At 42.2% G+C, this 24,366-nt stretch overlaps 3 protein-coding genes across 3 annotated transcripts; 2 read left to right on the forward strand and 1 right to left on the reverse strand.

Moving 5' to 3' along the window:
* Positions 1-3,344: 3,344 nt before the first annotated feature.
* On the forward strand, positions 3,345-4,792 carry LOC121616508 (trace amine-associated receptor 13c-like). Its single transcript, XM_041951306.1, has 2 exons — positions 3,345-3,517; positions 3,973-4,792. Exons 1-2 carry the CDS (start codon positions 3,345-3,347, stop codon positions 4,790-4,792), a joined length of 993 nt encoding a protein of 330 aa, XP_041807240.1.
* Positions 4,793-7,777: 2,985 nt separating this feature from the next.
* On the forward strand, positions 7,778-9,225 carry LOC121616509 (trace amine-associated receptor 13c-like). The gene is made up of 2 exons (XM_041951307.1): positions 7,778-7,950; positions 8,406-9,225. Exons 1-2 carry the CDS (start codon positions 7,778-7,780, stop codon positions 9,223-9,225), a joined length of 993 nt encoding a protein of 330 aa, XP_041807241.1.
* Positions 9,226-13,705: 4,480 nt separating this feature from the next.
* LOC121616278 (trace amine-associated receptor 13c-like) lies at positions 13,706-14,988 on the reverse strand. Its single transcript, XM_041950998.1, has 2 exons — positions 14,819-14,988; positions 13,706-14,546 (listed from the first exon to the last, which is right to left on the reverse strand). Exons 1-2 carry the CDS (start codon positions 14,986-14,988, stop codon positions 13,706-13,708), a joined length of 1,011 nt encoding a protein of 336 aa, XP_041806932.1.
* Between the last annotated feature and the right edge of the window lie 9,378 nt (positions 14,989-24,366).

Genomic DNA, 24,366 nt, shown 5'->3' on the forward strand with positions numbered 1-24,366 from the left:
CAAACCAGCGGTCCCCGCGAGTGTAACGGGAAACGTGAGGTCTTTGGGGAATAATACGGACGAGCTGGCAGCACTGGTGAAGACCCAGAGGGTCCAGTGCAGCATGAACTCCGAGATATGCTGAAGAGATGCAAGGACGTCCTCCTCCTCCCCTTCCCCCACTGAGGACACCGGCACTTACCACCCAACTGGGACTGCAGGCCAGGTAAAGAGGCAGCTGGAAAGACTCAATCAGCGAAAGGCAGCAGGCCCTGATGGCATCACACCTAGGATCCTGAAGACCTGTGCTAGCCAGCTGTCTCCTGTACTGGAACATCTGTTCAACCTGAGCCTGAGTCAGGAGAAAGTCCCGAAGCTGTGGAAGACGTCCTGCCTGGTTCCAGTCCCCAAGAAGCTGAGGCCATCTGACCCAGCTGACTACAGACCAGTTGCCCTCACATCCCATGTGATGAAAGTCCTGGAGAGACTGGTCCTAGCCCAGCTGAGTCCACAGGTGAAGACATTCCTGGACCCTCTGCAGTTTGCCTATCAGCCCCATTTAGGAGTCGATGACGCTGTCATTTACCTGCTGCAACGAGCTCATATGCATCTTGATGGTGGAGGAGGCACTGTAAGAATCACATTCTTTGATTTCTCCAGTGCCTTCAACACCATTCAACCTTTGCTATTGGGTGAGAAGCTGCAGGGGATGGGTGTTAACGACGCAGTGATCTCCTGGATTACTGACTACTTGACAGGCCGGCCACAGTTTGTCCGTCTGGGCAGCGGGCTGTCTAATGTGGTGGTCAGTGATACAGGAGCTCCGCAGGGGGCCGTGCTTTCTCCCTTCCTCTTCCCCTTATACACCACTGACTTTAAGTACAACTCTGAGTCACGTCACCTGCAGAAGGTCTCTGATGACTCAGCTGTTGTCGGGTGTATAAGAGAGGGAGAGGAGGAGGAGTACAGGACACTGATAGACAACTTTGTCGAGTGGTCTGAACAAAACCACCTGAGGCTGAACATCAGCAAAACCAGAGAGATGGTGATCGACTTCAGGAGGAAGAAGACGCCTTCACAGCCACTACGGATCAGAGGGGAGGTGGTGGAGGAGGTGGAGGACTACAAATACCTCGGAGTGGTGATCGACAACAGACTGGACTGGAAATCCAACACAGAGTCTGTGTACAAGAAGGGGATGAGCAGACTCTTCCTGAGGAAACTGAGATCCTTCAACGTGTGCAGCAAAATGTTGGAGATCTTCTACCAGTCTGTTGTTGCCAGCGCCATCTTCTATGCAGTTGTACGTTGGGGCAGCAGCATCAGTGCCAGTGACACCAACAGACTTGATAAGATCATCAAGAAGGCTGTGCTCTGTACTTGGACTCAGACTTGAGTCTTTTCAGACTGTGGTGGAGAGGAGGACGCTGAATAAACTGCTATCCATCATGGACAATGATCAGCACCCTCTCCATCACACAGTGGACAGACAGCGGAGCACCTTCTCCCACAGGCTGCTACAGTTCCGCTGTTGAAGGGACAGATACAGGAAATCTTTCCTGCCACATGCCATTACACTGTACAATAACAGCTGAAGATAATAATAATAATACAATACTTCTTGCCACAACTGTTTGCTAATTTTGATATTTTATTATTATGTATATAATTTTTACTGCTTGCTATTTTGCTGTAGATATTCTTTTTTGTGCAATAGTTTTTCATTACTACTGTTTACTATTTTGCTATTTTATTATTATGTATATAATCTTTTTACTGCTTGCTATTTTGATATTTTATTATGTATAGTTTGTTCTTATAGTCTTATTTCACAATTTTTCACTTATTTCACTGTGTATAGCTGCTGCTGCACTGCAATTTCCCAGCTTGGGATAAAAAATGTATATCTATCTATCTATCTATCTATCTATCTATTAAAAAATTAAAGGCATTAGAGGAATGCATGCGCGATTCGGCTGCAATGTGGATTAAAGTATGATGCTAATTCGCGACAATCTGCGTTTAGGGCTTAAGGTGCTGGGCAGCGTAGACTCTGTAGCACTAGGCAGCTGAGAAAGTCAACCGTCTCTGCAGCCATGGGGACCACACCTTCCTCCAGGGACTCCAATATGGGGGGTAACACCCTGAAATAATCAAAGTAAGACCATTGAAAAATGGCTGTTGAGCATCAGCATAAGCAGCAGGTGGAGATGGGCTGGTATAACTGATGTTGGGAGAAAATGGCAAATGAGGAACAGGTGAGCAGTTGGATGTAGGAATGAGGTGACAAAGGAATAACTTTGATGTCCTGACCTTTCATCTAGCTCCAATTTAAGGCTGAAATGTTTTAAAATGTAAATTTTTTTAAAGTATAAATACTTTATCACCAAAATTTCAGCATTCTATGACTCTAGAAAAAGATGGTAAACATGGTAAACACTACAACCAGCACTGTCATAAACAATTGACCATATCTCAAGTATAGCATCACTGAGCTGCTAGCCTGGCTGCAGGCTCTTTGTATTGTTCCTTTGTCAATGAAGGAGTCATCTATGATTTTTTTGCCAGGGTTGGTTGAGAAAGCAGGAAGTGGGAGGTTGACATCCTTTATGTTTTTAGGAAATGGGAGGAATGTTAAAAATATGAATTTATCTGTCTGCTCAGCAATTTCTATGGTGGAGAAAAGGCAGGTTGATATAAAGTGACAAATACATTTACTTCTGTCACATCAGGTGTCTTTCATTTAATACAGTAAAATCAAAGATAGCAGAATATTGTTTTGTGGCTAAGGGACCAAAATATCATGTTTTTTTCAGTGTTCAGGTCATTTATTTAACATTCATATTTCAGCTTTTCATTTGCAATTTCTTTTCCAAACTGACATAAAAATACAAAAAAAACTTAAATTTAATTTAAATAAATATAGACTGATTTGACTCCCTTGTGAAGGACTTCCACTTATAACACCATGCCATTAGCCATAGCCTCAGGTGTCGGTGGGCATTCTACTTTAACCGCATAAGTATACCCTTGTTAAATTGAGGACAGGGCTTCATACTGACCGATTACGTAATAAAATGTTCATTTTCCCTCCACATTTAATTAGATTTTACATTTTATTTTTTGTTGCTTTTGTTTTTGTTGAAACTATAAAAATTCAAGAGTCCACAAGTTCAGTCCACAAGGATCAAGCCATGTCATGAAGCCATAGTAAATACATTTGATGATTGCATCACAGAATCGGAGCAATTTCTTTGGTTATGGAAAAAGAGGAGGAGCATGATAAATCGGCTCTGTGACAGAGAATTTTGGACAGAGAGGTGACAGAGCTCTGCAGCTTCTTGTCTCATTTTCTCTCTCTGAGTATGGAGAGCCTGCAAGGATCTGAACTCTGCTTCCCACAACTACCCAACATCTCCTGCTGGAAGCCGATGCGGCATCATGCTGAGTCTATTTTTCTTTACATCCTGCTGTCTTGCATGTCTTTGCTCACTGTGGCTCTCAACCTACTGGTCATCATCTCTATCTCCCACTTCAGGCATGAAGACGAACTTATAAGCATAGCCAAAATTATTTTCATCTAACATCAAGCACTGAATTTAAGTGAATAGGCTTTGAGACAATAGGGATATTCTTACAGTAGGGAATTTTATGAAAATATAACATTTTCCATTGTGATAAGTTTACATGTATTACACGTAGCAGTCTTTCCAACATAATTAATAATAACTCTGCCATCAGAATCAAAGCTGACTGCATACTCTCTGACCTCCTCCTGCACTAGTACAGACACGCACAGTAATACATTAATGTACAATACTGCTTGTACTGTGTCTGTTGTCATGTCAAGGATTTTGATGAGCACATCCTAGTTACTCTTCTGTATTATAGTGTATCTGGACATATTTTGTTTGACTAGATTAAACCGCTATATATGTATATATACATATATATATATAATCTGTTCAGTGATGATTATTCTTTTTTCTCCAGACAGCTCCACACCCCCACCAACCTCCTCCTCCTCTCGCTGGCTGTCTCAGACTTCTTTGTTGGCCTACTGTTGATGCCGATTCAAATCCTCCTCTTAGAGGGCTGCTGGTATTTGGGGACATTCATATGTGGACTGTTTTACTATGCCTCTTTTATCCCTACATCTGCATCAGTAGGAAACATGGTGCTCATATCAGTTGACCGATATGTAGCCATTTGTGACCCTTTGTGTTATTCCACCAAAGTCACTCGGAAAAGAGTTAAAATCTGTGTTTTTCTGTGTTGGATCTGTTCTGTGCTCTATAATGGTGTGATACTGATCGACTTCCTGAAACATCCAGATAGATATAACTCCTGCTATGGAGAGTGTGTAGTTGTGGTTAATTTCATAACAGGAGCCGTTGATGTTGTGTTGACCTTTGTTGGCCCTATTGCTGTCATTATAGTTCTATATATGAGAGTATTTATGGTGGCATTGTCTCAGGCCGGAGCCATGAGGTCTCATTTTGCAGCTGTTAGACCATGGGGTTCAGTCGGTGTGACTGCTAAGAAGTCTGAGAGAAAGGCAGCCAGAACTCTTGGTGTTGTTGTGATCGTGTTTCTAATATGCTTCTGTCCTTATTTTTATCCGTCTCTCACGGGCCAGGACATGTCAACTAGTGTGGCATTTTCAGTTTTTGGGGTCTGGCTACTTTATTGTAACTCCTGTCTAAATCCAGTGGTTTATACTTTTTTCTACCCCTGGTTTAGGAGATCTATGAAAGTCATTGTTACATTTCAGATACTGCAGCCTGGCTCCTGTGATGCCAACATAGTATAGAGATGTCTGCATATACGCTTATACGATGTCTGTACTACAATAACCATCAGTCAACTTACTACTCAAAGAACAAAGGACAAAATGAAAAAAACTTGGCAATGTGAACTGACAGACCCTTTATTGAGCTGTGTTTTAGTACAGAACCTTTGTCAGGGTTTTTACTGTGTACTGTGCTGTACTGTACGATACTGTATGTAATATACATGTAAAATGGCAAATTGTCTCTCCCTGTTGTTGAGGTCGCAGCATGGTTTTCAAGTATATATTTTGTTGATAATGTAATTTGGACTAATTACTTTGTTTCAATATGACAACTCCATTTCAAAAACATTGAAACTGTAAAGATCTGCAGTCTCCCCTCCTTTTTTCCCTTTTGTGCTCCTGTTTTTTCCCCTCCTTTTGTCTGAGGGTACATCCCAATTATCTTAAATTGCATCCATGTTTCCCTCACTTGCGTCTTGCGTCCATGCAGGGAGAGAAGAAATGAGGAAATATGTTTTAATAGAATTGAGACGTCCTTCCCTCTGAAGCGTCATGTAAAGTGACGTCTGTTTCTGATGCCCTTATATGCACACTGACACAAACAGCCCACACCCCCCGGACTCAATACTCTGTTAAGACACATTCACTTATATTTACATTATTAGACGAAAGTCACTAGCAATGGCAAATAAGTATGAAACACTTTTTTTAATGCACATGAGAATGAATTACTTAATTTTTGGCTGGACGCTTCTTCCTGGTGAACAGGTGGTCATTTTCTGACCTGAACTTTATCAGCCTCACTGTGTCTTCTTTCCCTGTTCAATGAGACAGATTTCAGAGCTGTCAGTAAAGGGAAAGCTACAAGCCATGAAACACAGTATGTCACTCAGATAACACAGAGAACATCAAAGTTTCCGACATGTGAAGTTTAATAAATAACAGAGTGCTGTCGTCTATATGATCAAATATGTTACACACTTGCTTGGAGGCTGCTGTAAGTGAGATTTACAACACAATGAAACAGGTTATGGATGAAATAAATTTATTGAAACATGATGGATCCCATCATACACACAATATACTTGATAGCAGGATCCTCATCAAGGCCTCAATGGACTGGCGCCTCAGCCTATAGTCAGCCCGACCTTAGTAGTACATGGCAAGGACTGGCACATTAGGCGTACATGTACTGGCTCTTGTTCACACTACAAAGGAAAAGGAATCGGTGTTATTTTCCACACGTCTCATCTTCATGGAATAACAACATGTGTCTGAACTGCCCGGACCATATATTGTGTTTGATGCAGACAACATTTTTTTTTTTATCGACCTGGCTGACATAGTCCACCTACTGTGTCTAGGCTAGCGTATGCATGCACAGTTGTCACGTTGGGCAATACGCCATGATGTGTGATGAGACAAACTAGAGCCAGCAATGTGTTTGCTGTATTTGCTATGTGTTTGTCTAAAGCAGGCATGTCAAACTGATTCCATAAAGGGCCGTGTGGCTGCAGGTTTTCATTTCAACCAAGGAGGAGCACACCAGGCTGGAATCAGATAACTAAGTGATCCCTTGATGTTGATTGGTTGGCCTGGTGTGCTCCTCCTTGGTTGGAACTAAAACCTGCAGCCACATGGCCCTTTATGGAATCAGTTTGACATATGTGGTCTAAAGCAATGTGTTTTTGCGATAGTTGCCAGTAGTAGCCACAGGGTTGCACATTGCCTCAGTCGTGTTCTCCTGCGTCTTGCATGCTCCTGGTCATTCTGGAGCATGTGCCAAATAGCAAGTGCACATGCTGTTCACTCCATTGGATATTTGGCTTGTAAACCACATGTGGTCAAGCATTATCTGCCACTTATATAGACCTGGTGCCTTACATTCTTCATTAACTTACTGAGTTCACTGGACTCAGCTGGCACAAGTACCGTAATTTCCGGACTATAGAGCGCACCTGATTATAAGCCTCACCCAGTACATTTTTAAAGGAAAAACCATTTTGTACATACATAAGTCGCACCTGTCTATAAGCTGCATGTGCCCACATTGAAACATGAGATATTTACAAAGAAAGACGGTACACAGAAAGAGTTTTCAAAGTTTTAATAATATACCTTAACTTTCCTTTCCAAACAGTGCCTGTGACGCGGCAATAACACAACAGCAACATGGTAGCACAGCACTAACAGGGCCGGTTTAAAAAAACATACCGGTTAAAATCACTGAGACACGGCAGTAACACAGCAGCAACACGTTAGCACTCACTAACAGGGCTGGTTACAAAAACATCCCCGCTGCCGTTTCCAGCGTCTCACCATCGATTCATTTATGCCAAGTTTACGTGCAGCAGCTCTGTTTCCTTCTTTATCGGCCAGCTCGATTGCTTTTAACTTGAAAGCTGCGTCATATGCATTTCTTGCATTTTCCATGATGAGGGTCTGTTCATGCTAATTGTATTCATGCACAAAGTTACATTAAACTTGCGTCTTCCTCGACACATATATTCCACCTGTCTCACTCTTACCTTTACTGCTCGGGCACCCCTGGCGGCCGTTAGAAAAAATGCATAAATTAGCCGCATCATTGCATAAACCACAGGGTTGAAAGCTTGTGACAAAAGTCGCGGCTTATAGTCCGGAAATTACGGTAATTAGATTCAGATTCAGCATCTGAATTGCCGAATGACAGTAATTAAATTGAATGACTCGGCCTCTCACAGTGGCTGCATACTGTTCATTGCCATCGATGGTATGTGGCAAACTATAGCGAATGACTCCATAACAATGTACATATAAGTTCACCCACAAGGATTATTTTTGTCTTAACCTGGTGCCTAGAGCCATAGTAAATACATTTGATGATTGCATCACAGAATCGAAGCAATTTCTTTGGTTATGGAAAAAGAGGAGGAGCATGATAAATCGGCTCTGTGACAGAGAATTTTGGACAGAGAGGTGACAGAGCTCTGCAGCTTCTTGTCTCATTTTCTCTCTCTGAGTATGGAGAGCCTGCAAGGATCTGAACTCTGCTTCCCACAACTACCCAACATCTCCTGCTGGAAGCCGATGCGGCATCATGCTGAGTCTATTTTTCTTTACATCCTGCTGTCTTGCATCTCTTTGCTCACTGTGGCTCTCAACCTACTGGTCATCATCTCTATCTCCCACTTCAGGCATGAAGACGAACTTATAAGCATAGCCAAAATTATTTTCATCTAACATCAAGCACTGAATTTAAGTGAATAGGCTTTGAGACAATAGGGATATTCTTACAGTAGGGAATTTTATGAAAATATAACATTTTCCATTGTGATAAGTTTACATGTATTACACGTAGCAGTCTTTCCAACATAATTAATAATAACTCTGCCATCAGAATCAAAGCTGACTGCATACTCTCTGACCTCCTCCTGCACTAGTACAGACACGCACAGTAATACATTAATGTACAATACTGCTTGTACTGTGTCTGTTGTCATGTCAAGGATTTTGATGAGCACATCCTAGTTACTCTTCTGTATTATAGTGTATCTGGACATATTTTGTTTGACTAGATTAAACCGCTATATATGTATATATACATATATATATATAATCTGTTCAGTGATGATTATTCTTTTTTCTCCAGACAGCTCCACACCCCCACCAACCTCCTCCTCCTCTCGCTGGCTGTCTCAGACTTCTTTGTTGGCCTACTGTTGATGCCGATTCAAATCCTCCTCTTAGAGGGCTGCTGGTATTTGGGGACATTCATATGTGGACTGTTTTACTATGCCTCTTTTATTCTCACATCTGCATCAGTAGGAAACATGGTGCTCATATCAGTTGACCGATATGTAGCCATTTGTGACCCTTTGTGTTATTCCACCAAAGTCACTCGGAAAAGAGTTAAAATCTGTGTTTTTCTGTGTTGGATCTGTTCTGTGCTCTATAATGGTGTGATACTGATCGACTTCCTGAAACATCCAGATAGATATAACTCCTGCTATGGAGAGTGTGTAGTTGTGGTTAATTTCATAACAGGAGCCGTTGATGTTGTGTTGACCTTTGTTGGCCCTATTGCTGTCATTATAGTTCTATATATGAGAGTATTTATGGTGGCATTGTCTCAGGCCGGAGCCATGAGGTCTCATTTTGCAGCTGTTAGACCATGGGGTTCAGTCGGTGTGACTGCTAAGAAGTCTGAGAGAAAGGCAGCCAGAACTCTTGGTGTTGTTGTGATCGTGTTTCTAATATGCTTCTGTCCTTATTTTTATCCGTCTCTCACGGGCCAGGACATGTCAACTAGTGTGGCATTTTCAGTTTTTGGGGTCTGGCTACTTTATTGTAACTCCTGTCTAAATCCAGTGGTTTATACTTTTTTCTACCCCTGGTTTAGGAGATCTATGAAAGTCATTGTTACATTTCAGATACTGCAGCCTGGCTCCTGTGATGCCAACATAGTATAGAGATGTCTGCATATATGTTTGTATGATGTCTGTACGACCATCGGCCTACTTATTACTCAAAGAATAAAGGACAAAAGAAAAAAAAACTTGGCAATGTGAACTGACAGACCCTTTATTGAGCTGTGTTTTAGTACAGAACCTTTGTCAGGGTTTTTACTGTGTACTGTGCTGTACTGTATGATACTGTATGTAATATACATGTAAAATGGCAAATTGTTTCTCTCCCTGTTGTTGAGGTCGCAGCATGGTTTTCAAGTATATATTTTGTTGATAATGTAATTTGGACGAATTACTTTGTTTCAATATGACAACTCCATTTCAAAAACATTGAAACTGTAAAGATCTGCAGTCTCCCCTCCTTTTTTCCCTTTTGTGCTCCTGTTTTTTCCCCTCCTTTTGTCTGAGGGTACATCCCAATTATCTTAAATTGCATCCATGTTTCCCTCACTTGCGTCTTGCGTCCACGCAGGGAGAGAAGAAATGAGGAAATATGTTTTAATAGAATTGAGACGTCCTTCCCTCTGAAGCGTCATGTAAAGTGACGTCTGTTTCTGATGACGCGGCACAGCTGGATCTGCTGCATTTACCGTTATATGCACACTGACACAAACAGCCCCCACTCAATACTCTTTTAAGGCACATTCACTTATATTTATATTATTAGAAGAAAAAAAACAGCAATGGCAAATAAGTATGAAACACTTTTTTTAATGCACATGAGAATGAATTACTTAATTCTTGGCTGGACGCTTCTTCCTGGTGAACAGGTGGTCATTTTCTGACCTGAACTTTATCAGCCTCGCTGTGTCTTCCTGTTCAATGAGACAAATTTCAGAGCTTTCAAGCCATGAAACACTATGCCCATTTACTCACCCAGACAACTTTGGTGGCATTTGGAGTCGTTTTGAAGAAATTAGCCCCAGAGGAGCGGCGCGTATATCCGAATAATGCGAGTACTCGGGGCATCCATGCACAGCCTCTATATAACGCAAAATCTGCGGCGAAACTCGTTCATATTTCAATATTTTGTTATGAAATGCTGGTGCTATTCCCCTCTGAGCCCGTGGTGGCATGTTATCAACATCCAGCGTCTCTAGACAACTACCTCTGACGTGGATGATGTCAATCTTGAACACCGGGCGCTGCGAGCAGCCAGCCACAACACGGCTGACTCTGCGGCGGTCGGCTACGAATACGCAATAACGAACCATAGCTGTGCCAAACTACAGCTAAACTAGCCGACCGCCGGCTCAGAGGGGAATAGCACCAGCATATCAGAAAAAAAAATTGGAATATGAACAAGTTTCGCCGCAGATTATGCGTCATATAGAGGCCCCCGAGTACGGGGCTAATTTCTTCAAAACGACTCCAAATGCCACCAAAGTTGTCCGGGTGAGTAAATGGTCGTATTTAATGCTAGCAATAAGGTCCAGGTTGTAAAAAACGAAAGTTATCCTTTAAAGCCCTTGTTTAGATTTGGTTATGGGAATTCCTGACTTGTCTTTCAGTACAAGTTGTGCTACACTGTCCATTGAACATAAGCCTGTAAATGGAGGAGTTTGTCTGTTACGCATGTGGCTGCAATCAGTAGCCTAAATAAATGCATTTTCACTGCTCGACTGCCTATAAGTGTCCTACACAACTGAACAGACAACCATAATGGTATGTGCATAATAATACTGTACATGCAGAAGGGCAAAAAAGTAAAAATACAATGTTACCTGTGCAATGCTATACCACACTCTGTGGCCGGTATTTAGTGTAAAAGCATGTGTATGCACAATCAGGTACGTGACATGCTGGTGTTTAATTGCATCAGCCGTACGTATTGTCTGATATGTTCTTTACCTGTTTGGGATTGTGGTTTATCTGCATTGTCCAAGCACTCACACAGGCTTGTTTCCTGTAACAGTGCCAACTGCAAAGTCATGTATGAGGCACCATTCAGCCATAATCACAACACAGGCGTTCAGTCCATAATTGTTCAGAAGCCAGTACAACAAGCAGTATGCATTGTGCACAATAGTCTAGGCTTCACACACACCAGTCTCAGGCCAACAGTGAGGTTCACCCTGCCGTCATATTCCTGAAGGACAATGCCATTGCAAACACAGGGTGGTGGGCTTCCCCCATAACATGAGTCCATCAGGACTGGTGGCTCAATTGGGGCATCCCCCAATGGCCCCATGCATTTGGTAAAACCACGGCCATGTGGCTGCCCTGGCCTCCCCCCCGTCTGTCCCTGTCCCTGTGTGACTTTAGCAGTGAGATGTAGACACTGAAACCATGACTAAAACAACTACTGTCACAAATGCTCATGCAAGTGCACTGAGCCCATAATACACACAATGTCCATCTTGTATTTCCTCTTGAAATTGTCCCATTTTTTAGATACCTGTGTGGGGTCAGTGTGCTCTCCATCCCCATCTTCCTTATGATTTCGCTGTGGAGCACATATCAAAAGTCACTGCATCCCTGGTATGACCCCAGCCACAGGTTATTTATGTTCAATATTGGAAAAGAGGTGTACCCTGAGTACCGTAACATCATTCTGACTGATATACACATATTCCACTGTGGGACTGTAATATTCAACATCAGTCTTTCTTACTAGCATTGGCATTTTACTCATGGGAGTCTCACAAAGCATAGTGTGGAGATGTGTTTTCACATAATACGTGTGGTAATAATTATGGCGCACCCTATGTAGTTGGTACGTGGACAGTGGTGATAGTGGGACGATGCATTGCTCACACAGTGCAAGGGTATGTGCTGTGAGGTACATAGCGTTGTGGAAACAGCTGTGTAACAATGAACCCACCCCCAGGCCTTCTTGGCTGTATGCCTCTTCCCAGTGAAGAGATGGTCATTTTCTGACCTGAACTTGATCAGCCTCACTCTGTCTGCATCTTTCCTTGTTCAATGAGACATGTTTCAGAGCTGTCAGTAAAGGGAAACCTACAAGGCATGAAACACATTATTTCACCCAGATAACTCAATTGGCAGGAGGCCAATGTTTTATATATCAGCAACAGTTTCGTCAACATAAAATGGCCATGTAAAGGCTTGTAATCTTTGCATCAAAGTTTCCAACACGTGAAGTGTGATGAATAACAGAGTGCTATCGTCTATATGATTAAATACACACATGCTCGGAGGCTGCTGCTGCGATTGATAACATAACTACACCGGTTGTGGATTATGTCAAATTATGAAGTGTAACATGATGGAACCCCCTATTCATGTATTATTGCTCTTTGGAGAACGTAAAGTGCTCCTGAGCCCATGCAGTGATGTCCACTACAGAATCATGTCTGCAGTGCCAAAGATCATGACCATTCAATATTGGTTTTCGGCCTTGTCCCTTGTGTAAAGAGATTTCTTCAGATTCTCACAATCTTTTAATGACATTGTATACTGTAGATCAGGGGTCGGCAACCTTACCGACTCAAAGAGCCTTTTGGACCTGTTTCCAAGGTCTGTTTGCCTTTATACTATGTATAAACAAGCTATAATGTGTTGCGTGGTTAATGTGATTTCTGCTCCTGAACCTCAGCACACAGTGTCTGCACATCAGGACTGTGCGCTGTCACCCGCATCTTCACAGAGGATCATAAACTGTCATCTGTGAAGTGTGCACAATGTTTGTTTCAAAACAAACAAACTAAAATAAAATACATTTTAATTGAATGCTCATTAATTTTTTTTCAGGAGCCACATCAGAGGGATGAAAGAGCCACACCCCTGCTGTAGACAGATCAATCCTGGCACAACTACTATAACTTATCCAAATGCATTTTCACATTTACACCCTATAAACATTTGATAATTAATACAATAATTCTGTAATGTGTTAAGATCAGGGATTGGCAGATTTTATTTATACTACCACTGTTATTGATAATTGATTAACAGCCCAGTGCTTTTTTGATGATCTTGTTGATTTTATTTGATTACTGTGAAAAAGAAAAAAAGATCAAAATAAGAAAATAATTAACATTTCTGTGCTTTTTAAAAATAGAACATACAACAAAAGCAAGTCATTGTATAACTTTCAGAGCATTCACCTTATATAGTGAAAGAACAAAGGAGGACAAGTTACTAGACTCATAAAATGCAAATGACAAGATTGACCTTTGAAGTATCAGAGAATGAATGAAGTATCTGTCCAGTATTAACCAAATACCCCTGTTGTTTTTAGAGATGTTATCTGTCAATTGGCCTAAAGTGACCCTCACCTAACAATCTTACAACTGTGGTAGAGAGAATCTTAAAAGAGTCTACAAAGAGTTAATCTCCCACAGAATACAACAAAGGTGTGAGTAGTCTGAACTGTCAGCTACATCAGCTACAATGCATGTGGTATTATCACAGGTAACATATCCAAATTCTAAAATCAGATGATGGTGGAAAGAAAAAGGAAAGTTTATTGACAAGTGCAGGAAAAAAGTGTTCCTTCACTGAGAAAGAATGGTTTTGGTCACTCCAACACAGTCATTCTCTGTAGTATGTTGGCTTCATGTGAGCCAGGCTTCAGCGTCTGAAGTGAGAAAATGTGTTTAATCGATTTTCTGAACCAGGGGTAGACGAAGGCATAGATCACAGGGTTTAAACAGGAGTTTAAATACAACAACCAAATCTCACTGATTGCAGATGACGCCCCTACCAAGTTGTTCTCAGCTGCAACAGTGAAACAATAATATGGACATGAGCATAGAAGAAACACAAGTACAACAACACCAAGATTCCTAGCTGCTTTTAACTCAGATTTCTTAGCAGGTACTGTCTTTGAACACTGAAATGTGACAGGTGCATTTTGAGAGTACATGGCACGAGCCTGAGACACAGCCACCACAAATACTCTTATATATAGAACTACAATGACAATAATGGGGCCAGAAAATGCCACAACTAAGTCAAAAACTCCGTCAACATAATTGATGACAACTACACACTCTCCGTAACAGGAATTATACCTGCCTGGTTGTTTCAAGAAATCCCTCAGTAACCAGCTGCTGTGGAAAGCAGAAAACATCCAACACAGACAAATCCAGACTTTAACTCTTTTCAGAGTGACTTTGGTGGAATAAAACATGGGGTCACAAATAGCCACATAGCGGTCAACTGATATGAGCATCATGTTTCCTACTGAAACATTGACAACAAGGGAACCCAAAAAGTAATTTACAGCACATATAAAGTCACCCAGGATCCAACAACCTCGGAAGAGAAGGATTTCAACTGGCATCTGCAGGAAACCCACAAGAAAGTCTGTGACAGCCAGAGAGAGGATGAGTAGATTGGTGGTGGTGTGGAGCTGCCTGAAAAGGGAAAATATTAACACTGAGCACACTGTTATGTGCAGTAGGTATAGAAATACGTGTTATAAGAAGTTATGATGCTGGGAGTATGCTTGTTAATACATAAATACAGCACAGTATTGCAGATATGAAAGTTTACGAAAATCTTTTACAACACCTTTGCTCAGAGTCCTAAATGTGACATTATTCTGCCAAGTTCAAAGCCATTTCTTCATGCATCCAACTGTAACTAAAAAGCATTCTGTAGGTCATAATGAAAGGTTTATACCTACCTGAAGCGGTAGATCGAGATAATAACCAGCAGGTTAAGAACCACAGTCAGCAGAGTGATGCAGGCCAGCAGACTGTAAATGAGCATGGCCTCGACGTGAGAGCGCGTCATCTTCTTGCAGGAGGTGTTGATGTGGGGAAAGCAGAGTTCAGCCTCTTCAAGGGCTTTCATGATCAGAGAGAGAGAGGGGAGAAGCTGCTGAGTTTTGGCAGCTTCCTGATTGTAACTCTGTCATCTGTTTTATCTCTGTTCTTCCTCCCTCCCATATGCAAATTCCACCTATTCTGAAGGCCAAAGACAAGTACATCATACTCTGGTAGTCAGGCACAGTAAAATATACATCCTTATGTAGCACCCCAGCACTTTATACAGTCTAAAAGGTAATAGCTGTGTTTACTTAAATCATAATAGTGTACTTTGCTTATCTGTCCCTATCCTGTTGATTTAACTCATGGAATGTAAGTCTGTACTCAGTTTTCGTTAAGGAGGTTTAAAGTTCATTTGAGTAAACTGGACTCGCAACATTCTGTTCCTGGAGCAGTACAAGAGAAGTTTCCAGAAACTGCGTGGACAAAAAACGTGAGAAGGAAAACAACATTTTCTGGGTCTCCTGGTAGGTTGTTCAAAGTCTTTCAATTATCAGCTATAATTTCATTACTTTCAATTAAATTTTTGGCAGGACATTTTTTTCTGAACAAAGGTATTCCAAACATCTGTGGCGATAACTAGGCTAATGCTATTGTTAGCGAACATTAGCCAAGGCAGCTAACTAAAACCACCATTATCATGTCATTCACATGATAATTTATGGCACATAAATGATGTGATCATGATGCAAATGTGAATTTAAAGCAAAATTACAAAATAAAAGAGATTATGGTCATTTGGCGGCAGAAGCATTGCACTGTGTTTCTCGAGACCTGAGGACCAGGCAGGTTGGCTGACCGACCGATCTCTTCTAGACCGGCCCAAACTGCAAACACCTGGCGGGTGAAAGCGGAGCGGCTGGTTTATGCTCCAGCCCAGTCTCTTCTCTCCTCTCACACACGCACTCTCTCCTCTCCTCTCATACACACGTGTCTGCTTCACCCGCAGGGTTTTTGCAGTCCAGGGCCGATCAGGAACGGCGAAGGACCAAGAGACTAAGCGTCGCGGTACCGCTGACCTGTGATGCACCGCAACTGTGGAAACTACAGTTCGACGGGCAACTCTTATCTGACAAGAAAGTCAGCCAATTATCTTCACTGAATAGTGGCGTTGAAAACAGCTGGTACACTTGTGACAGCAACAGTGTCGGAAGAGAAATGTAAAGGAGTGAGAAGAGTGAGAGAAAAGCAGCGAAAGTGAGTCAATGTGACATGGCTTGTGCTAATATATAAATTGTAATGTACAATTAAATTCTAATGAAGCTTAAACATGATGATGCTGCAAATCATAATTGATTACCCTAACTATAACTCTTTCATTTTGTTATTCTGCTTCAAAGTAGCATTTACAAATTTGGTAAATAAATTTGGGCAGAGCATGCAGGGCAGAATGACCACAGCCAGAACCAAATAAGCAACAACCTGACTTATTGCTCAGAACTGTATAACTGTCTAGCATTCTGGATCTTAGAATGAGCAAAAATGGCAAAAAGAGATGCCCTACTTGCTCTGCCAAAATTTATTGACCTCAAATGTCTTCACTTAAAGTATTTGATCCATTTTTGATGCCCTTTTTGTGACCTTATTATTATTATTATTATTATTATTATTTTTTTTTTTTTTTTTTTTTTTTTTTACAGCTTGACTACAGACAACCAACCCTGATGCAGAGGACATGTAAGTTTTGCAACTTCACATGTGAAAAGAGAGGGCAGTTACTTAAACATTATAGACTGAAACATGGCGGTTACACAAGAACATCACCATTACCATGTCTTCATAAAGAGTTCCCCTGCACATTCAAGTCCTTTCATGCTGTTAAGGTACATCTATCAAGAGCACACTCCCAGATTGATGATCATTGTGATGCCACAAAAAATGTGTTCCGATGTCAGCTTTGTGACTTCAATGAGCCATGTGTAGAAAAAGATTTTTTTTCACCTTTACGGACACACACAGCCACGTGGGCAAAGAATGGTGACGTGTTTATTCTTATGGCTGCCTGTTCAAAGTGACGAGGTCCTGCAGGCTGTAAGGACTTGTGACATGGGTTTACTAATGGGTGCAGCCGTCTTGGATAACATCCTGCAGGTTATTGTTGGCATTCTGCAGAGTGAAGTCAGGAAATCCACTAAAGAGGAAGATGAATGTGAACATGCTGAGGTCAAGAGAATAAAGATCAGCTGCCCACATGTTCCTGTGATCAAAGAAGAGTTGCCAGTTCCCAGGATGAAGTGTCCTTCACTGGAGAGCTTCAACACAAACTACCTGCTCCCCCTCAAACCAGTGATAGAAGGCATCATTGACCACTGGCCCGCCCTCAACGAACACCCCTGGAGCATAGAATACTTAAGATCTGTTGCTGGGTGTCGGACTGTTCCTGTTGAGGAGGGATCCAGGTACACAGACGAGGAATGGTCACAAACGCTGCTTACGATCAATGGATTCATCGATCGATACATTTTGATACATTGACTCACTTTCGGTTCTTCCCTGGCTCTCGAAGAAGGCGGACGCTTTTTCTTTCGCTCCCTCCCTGCCCTTATCTACCCTGCTACTGCTCTTTGTCCTGTGCTGTCTCTGTCTAACTATCTTGGAGCCTCTCTCTGCATTCTCCTCCAAATCCAAAAAATGATGGATCTGGTCAGCTGGTCTCTCAATGCAATTGACCATATTTTCTCCACAATGAAGTTGGGTAAAGGAGAACCCGCCTGCCCTGGCGGAAGGTTCGCAGCCGGCTACACGCTGGACTCCTGGGAGAAGTGGAGGATCGTGTGTCTGTCGTTCTTTCCGTTGAGGATGTTGAAGATGCATACACAATTGGATTTATGATCTTAGGCTTTCTGCTGTTTGGCTTTGGCGGATACCTGATCTACTGCATAATAAGGAAGACGCTGGCGGAAATTGGCAAGCTGCTTGCCTTGATCGAGGGAATGTGCAGGGCTGCCAGCGATTTGTGAGCTCAATCGCAAACTGGATGCGATTCCTGAGCTCCTTCGCCGGTCAGATAAGAACTTGGAGAAGCTGTCGGCTCGGCTCGGCTGAATCTGGTCACTAATTCGGACATTTTGGAGCAAGCCACCGTGAGACCAGAGAGACTCAAGGGCAGACAGAAAAATTCCAGGTCGGCCCGTCCCAAAACAATTGTTATCTCCATTGGCTCCCAGACATAAACGGCTTTCTCAAGGACGCTTATCTCTCCACTCTCCTGGATGTTTCTGCAGACAAGATGCTCCGACCCCCACCTCCTTCTGGGACATTCACCCTTACCCTCAATTCAACGCCTTCTTTGGCTCCTCACCCCCCTCCTTCCCCCGCGCGGCATAGTAGGCCAAGGGTTGAGAGAGTACTCTTGAACCACTATCCTGATGCAGACATGTCTATTGCAAGAGAAATCGTGAGTGATGTCATTCTGAAACACACTCAAAAAGGAGGTTCCCTATCCACCTCCTGCAAAAGAGCCTCTTAAATGGTAAAAGAGTTTAAAATTGTGGAACCTGTTGAGTTTATTACAGGTGAACACAAGCAGTCAGTTGTCTACATACCTGTGCTTAAAATGCTTCAGACTTTGTTAAACAAAGATGAAATCTTGCACAAAGCTCTCACGGTTAGCAATGGTGATGTGCAAGGATACAGTACCTTCAGGGATGGTTCACGTTTCAAAGAAAATCCCTTACTAGTGGAGGAAAATTTTCAGATTGCCTTGGCAATGTAAACATTGACGACTTTGAGGTTGCAAACCCTCTGGGGACCTCTAAAATAAACACAAAATATGTGCAGTATATTGGGTTCTAGTAAATCTTGCACCCAAACTCCGTTCTTCTCTTAGCTCAGTACAGTTAGCTCTTCTTTGTAAGACAAACACTGTCAAAGCATGTGGGTACTCTGAAGTCCTTCATCCACTCCTTTAGGATCGAGTGCTTCTTGAGAAGCATGGTGTATATGTAGAAAAATTTGGTCAGTGTCAGAGGTCCGGTCACTTCTGCTTGAGAACAAAACAAGACCATGACCGGCATGTGCGGGAAGTCTAGCAGGATGCCCAGATGGTAAAGCAATATGGTGTCAAAGGGAGCTGTCCTTTAAGTGTTCATTTGGAACACTTTCATGTTGTTGATGGCTTCCCCCCTGATATCCTCCATGATTTGCTTGAAGGCATTGTTCCTTCTGAGTTGTGTCTTTGCATTCAGGAGTTCATGAAAAAGTTCTTCACACTTGAGATGATGAATCGTGCCATAAAGGAATTTCCTGACACACATTCAGACAAAACAAACCAGCCTCAGATAATTTCTAAAACATTCCATGCTAAAGGGACCATTTGAGGTCTTGAAAACTGGAGCCTGATCAGACTCCTTCCCCTGTTGACTGGCCATTATATCCCTGAAGGAGACAAAGCATGGGAGGTTTTACTGTGCTTGAAAGACGTGGTTGAGTTGGCGATGTGTACAAGGTTTACTGAGGAGTCACTCCACTATCTGGATTTCAAGTTGTCAGAGCATAGAACATTACTTCAAGAAGCATTCCCTCACTACAAACTCCGTCCAAAACATCATTACTTAGAGCATTACCCCCATCTAATTCAAGTATTTGGACCACTTGTAGATGTGTGGACTATGAGGGAAAACACAAATTCTTTAAATAAGTAATTCGTGGAGCCCACAACTTCAGAAATGTTCCTCAAATGTTCCCTCAAGATGAACACTTCACCACTGTTGCTGCAGCACTGACTGCTAAGCACCCATGCCTTGCTGAGCCAGGGTCAACCACGGGTTGCTATGGATGGAAGAATAGTTTGAAATTCAAAATGGGTAATCTCCGTTCCAAACTTCGCAGATGTGGAATTGCAGATTTGTCAGTCAACAGCAATAACAGAACACAGCAGAATCCAGAGGGGGAGCCACCTGGAAAAAGCCTGAAGAGACCCAGACGAAGTGAGACAAACTTCCTGCCAGATTTTCCACAGGGTCAAGATGCATCAACACTTGAATGCTCTAGATAGCTGCTTGAAAATGAAATGAAGAAAAGGTTCCCAAATGCAGTTCATCTGAATCAGCTGATGAACCAGACCTTCTCATTAAGACGCAAAGAAATTGTGGAAGAGCAGCTCCCTTTGAAACGGATGTTGGAACGATGGCCAGCTCTTTTCAGAAAACAACAGGTAAGCAAGCAAGTATGCTAAATAAATACAGAATGTTTCATGCCAGGGGGAATAGGTTCTACATGACGCAAAACTGTCTGTCCCATTCATAGTTTGTATACGATAATATTGTGGTCAACTCTTAACTTGGTACAAAATGTTTTGTTTGTGTTCTGTTTTGTCCTTGAAGGTCTTTGCAGAATTCAAAAGAGTGGCAAGTAATCTTGAGTGGGACTTCTTTGAGTCCTTGGACCGCCATACCCCACGTTTCCTTGAGATCTTCAAATCTAAAACTGGAATAATTGGAAGGACACTTAAGGAGATCCTTTCCCAAGTTGAAACAAAGGTAAGCATTCCTTCTCATTTTATGTAAGTGCAGGAAATCATGCAAGTTGTTCCTTTCTGACAATGTTCTATGTTACACACACACACAAATACCCTGCTAACCATATGACATGAAAGTGATATTGACCTTATAATCTAGCTCAGCAAGACAAGCAAATACATTTCCTAACATGTCAGACTATTCCTTTAAATAACTTAAGTTGGAAAAATATGATGCAGTTTCTTCAGAAAATGCTTTTCCTTATTTCACTGTTTTTCACTATTGTAGACCTATGATGTTGAAGCCATGACGATGGCTCTCCTGCGATGTCTTCCAGTTTTCCTCGGGGATGATGGAAGTGATTTTTTCAAAGTCTGTTTTGTAAGTATTGCATATGTAACACACAGAAATCAAACACTGTCGTTTCAGGTGTTATGGGGGGTTTATTTTCATGCAACACACGTAACTGTAAACAAACAGACACATAAACACACACTGGTAAAGTGTAGTGAGTATAAACTGCTAAACTGCAGCGACTCAGACCGAACCCCTTGAAGGTTTTGCACTATAAAGCCAAAATTTTCAAATTAGTTTTTAACCTTCCTTTATATCTGCAGGATGCTGATAACATCGCAGATGTCACACAAGTTCCTGTTGGGGTATTGACTGTTATACCTGAAGACGGACAGCAGCCAGGTACACATGCCCTGCACCTTGAGCCCTCCAGCATTGCTATCATACTGGAAGGTAATATCGTCATGAATGACATTGGGGCAAGGGCACAAGCTTTTTGTGTTACATTTGGACTAATATACGCTCTTAATTTGGATTATCCAAAAAGACTAAGGAACACCTTTGACTTCTTTCAGAGGGTGATGCTCAACCTGGGTGTAGGCAACCTGAGGCCAAAACTTCAGAGCTTGAAAAATGCTCTTTTGCAGTAGGTGGGTGTACTGCCGGCAGATCCTTAAAATAGGGATCCTGAAGCATATTGATTTGAGTGTTAAACTCATATATTTGCAACTAGCCTCTGCAAAGTTAAGTTACAGTCAGTCACAGATGGATGATTTTGGTTACTTGTTATTCTTAAGTTTCTATAGTGTCTCAGTCTGTTTTGAGAATTCAGACTCAGGGAATGAGTCAGATGATTGCAAAAAAACTCCTTGTGTACATATCCAAATGTTTATTTTAAAATGTTGGGACACACCACCTCTGTTAAAGATGTTACAAAGATTTGATGGCAGTGAGCCTTAACTACCAGTTAAGTTGTACTATAGATGCACCAATTTTCTGTAATTAAATAAAACACTGAACTAAGCAGACTTGAAACACAACTGTGGGCCCACACACACACACACGCACACACACACACACACTCTCATGCACGCTTACAAAGCAAAAAAAAGTTGCAGGTCTGTGTGTTGCTCGGGTGCGATGCGTCCGGCACAATCCTTATCCTTCATGGACAACGGTAATGAACAGTAACTCACACTTCCTTCTTGGAGACAGAACAGCAGCAGTCCGGAATAAACACAAAGCAACAGTCATAGTTTGGGAGATGAAACCACAGCAATGGAGACAGCAATCTTCATCAAGAAACAGCAGCAGTCTTCACCACAGGAAACACATGGAAATCCTCTTTGCGAAGCAAACGAGAGTCCTTGTACACACAGCGAACCCATGAGTCTTTGTACACGAAGCAAACACTGTCCTTTTCAGTCAGCAACGGAGTCTTCTTAGCTAGCGACTCACTGACTTTAGCATGGCAGTTAGCACAGACACAATTCGCGCCAAACTTAATCCACTGTGATTAAGCTAAAAGGTGCACTTGTCTACAGGCTAGGCTACTTTACTTAACAGTTACCAGGTTATCAAACCCAGCATTACTGAACATTTCTTCTCGCTCCATCTTTCACTCAGTTCTTGTACTTTGTTTTCCCCGTCTTTCTCCATTATTTTCTCTGCAGCATCCTTCGTATTTCTTTCTCACCCCCCGCCCCTTACTGCTCTCTTCTTCACCTGTCACCAACAAAAACAGGTGAAACTGACTGACACCTCCACTAACCAATCACAAATAAAAAGCCAAATCTAAGGCTTTTTTTTTCATTTACTTTACCTCCACTGTTCACCTAAAATAGACTATACAGTTATTTATTTTAAAACAAACCTTCACACATTCGCTTCCCACGACCCCCCAATTGCTTAAAACTGTCAAAGGCTGGTTGGAGGTTTTCCTAGTTGACGACGACTGCAGGATCTGGGGCAGGCGGAGGAGGTGACTGGGCTGTTGACAATGCGGCCTCCATGGCAATACTCAGCCACTTGGTAACACATCTTGACACTCGGGATCATACATCCTCCCTCTTACCCTGACACGTCCAGGTGCTTTGATAGACTGCATGGTCTCTTCAATTAAATCATTCTCTGTGTCTTCTGGGACATCTTTACCAGTATGGCATGTACAGGGTCAATGTCTTCTCCTTTACACCAGTGCCGGAGTTGAGCCATAGGCTGGTGGATTTACTGGGGCTGAGACGTGAAGTAAAGGTCGGAGGCGAGTCGGGTTGATAGCAGGTAAGCAGTCCCAGAACAAGTGCTGAAGAGTCAGGCATGAGAGCGAAGACAATCTGGCAAAGAGTGAGCGGACTGAAGCTGCATATAAACTGGCTTGATTGGAGATGGTAAGCAGGTGACAGCAGCAGGTGGAAGAAGTAAAGATTAGATAAGATGGCAAACTTGGAAGAAGGCTTATGCTGCCCTACCTGATTGTAGTCACTGGGCAATCTGTGCAGTGCCCTTGTCCCAGCTTATACCCCTGGCCAAAAGGTATGACTCTCTTGCTTCTTCTGTGTGTCTGAAACAAACAGCCCCGGTTATTGTTGCATCTGCCCCTTGAACATAGGCTGTATTTGAAACTGCCAACAATATATTTGCTTGTATGTGCTATGGTAACATGCAGTTTGCAATCTGCAAACAACGGCAAAATCTGCAGTAGGCCAATAATACTATGTTGTACTGATTTGGCAAAATGTGTCCCACCATGCAAAGGTCTGGAGGAGTCATAACAAACTGCCAGTCCATCAATGGGAAGTTTAAAGAAAAAGAAAAATTGCTATTTCATCAATCAACTGAATACAGCTAAAGTGATAAAGATAAGACTAAGAAATAAGACAGTGAGACTTCAGACTTGGGCATTAAAAAACGCATGTTAGTAACTAGATAGTCAGCGTGCCAGTCATGATCACAGACCCTGCTTACCTCTTTAGCAATGACTTTGCAACAATGCCAGAGGAAAAGCCTGCTTACGATACAGTGAAAAGTCTTACTAGAGGACAGCTACTGGTCCAAAAACAGAGGAAAGAACAATGCTTAGATCAAATGCACTTTGTGACACGATATAGTAGTAAAGAAAATGAAATAAAACAAACCATTAAAAGAAATTGGGACATACTGAAAAGTGAAATTTCTCTCAAATAAGCTCCTTCAGATGCCCCTCCCATCAGCACCAGAAGAGCCCCAACCCTGAATGACAAACTTGTCAAGAGTTACCTTCCCCCTGTGCAACACCTGGCTAAGTATCATAGCAGGTAACAGCAAGTGTGGAAATCACAATCATTGTGGTAATATGATTAATACTAACTACTTTACTTACAAAACATCAGCTCAGAAGTGTAATATAAAGTCATTCATCAATTGGAATACCTCTTATTGTCCATGTGGTTGTTTTTATATTGGGTGTCACAATGCTATCAGCCTCTTACCTGCTGCCATTCCATTCATCTGTTCACCTGCTGTCCATGCCCACCTGTCCATGCACCTGATCATCATTCCCAATCAGCCTGGAATTTACATTCACTTGTTGCCAGAGTGTTCTTTGCGCCAGGTAAGACTCTCCAGCATTTACCATTGGCCTGATCTCTCGTGTCACCAAACATTTCAAGAGA

Source organism: Chelmon rostratus, chromosome 13 (assembly GCF_017976325.1).
Source record: "Chelmon rostratus isolate fCheRos1 chromosome 13, fCheRos1.pri, whole genome shotgun sequence".
In the NCBI taxonomy this organism is placed as follows: domain Eukaryota; kingdom Metazoa; phylum Chordata; class Actinopteri; order Chaetodontiformes; family Chaetodontidae; genus Chelmon; species Chelmon rostratus.

Bases quoted from the DNA above. Each gene is read 5' to 3' on its own strand.
- LOC121616508 (XM_041951306.1), top strand. From the start codon at position 3,345: ATGGAGAGCCTGCAAGGATCTGAACTCTGCTTCCCACAACTACCCAAC. The intron at 3,518-3,972 runs GCATGAAGACGA...TTTTTTCTCCAG, and splicing joins ATCTCTATCTCCCACTTCAG to ACAGCTCCACACCCCCACCA.
- LOC121616509 (XM_041951307.1), top strand. From the start codon at position 7,778: ATGGAGAGCCTGCAAGGATCTGAACTCTGCTTCCCACAACTACCCAAC. The intron at 7,951-8,405 runs GCATGAAGACGA...TTTTTTCTCCAG, and splicing joins ATCTCTATCTCCCACTTCAG to ACAGCTCCACACCCCCACCA.
- LOC121616278 (XM_041950998.1), bottom strand. From the start codon at position 14,988: ATGAAAGCCCTTGAAGAGGCTGAACTCTGCTTTCCCCACATCAACACC. The intron at 14,547-14,818 runs GTAGGTATAAAC...TTCCCTTTTCAG, and splicing joins ATCTCGATCTACCGCTTCAG to GCAGCTCCACACCACCACCA.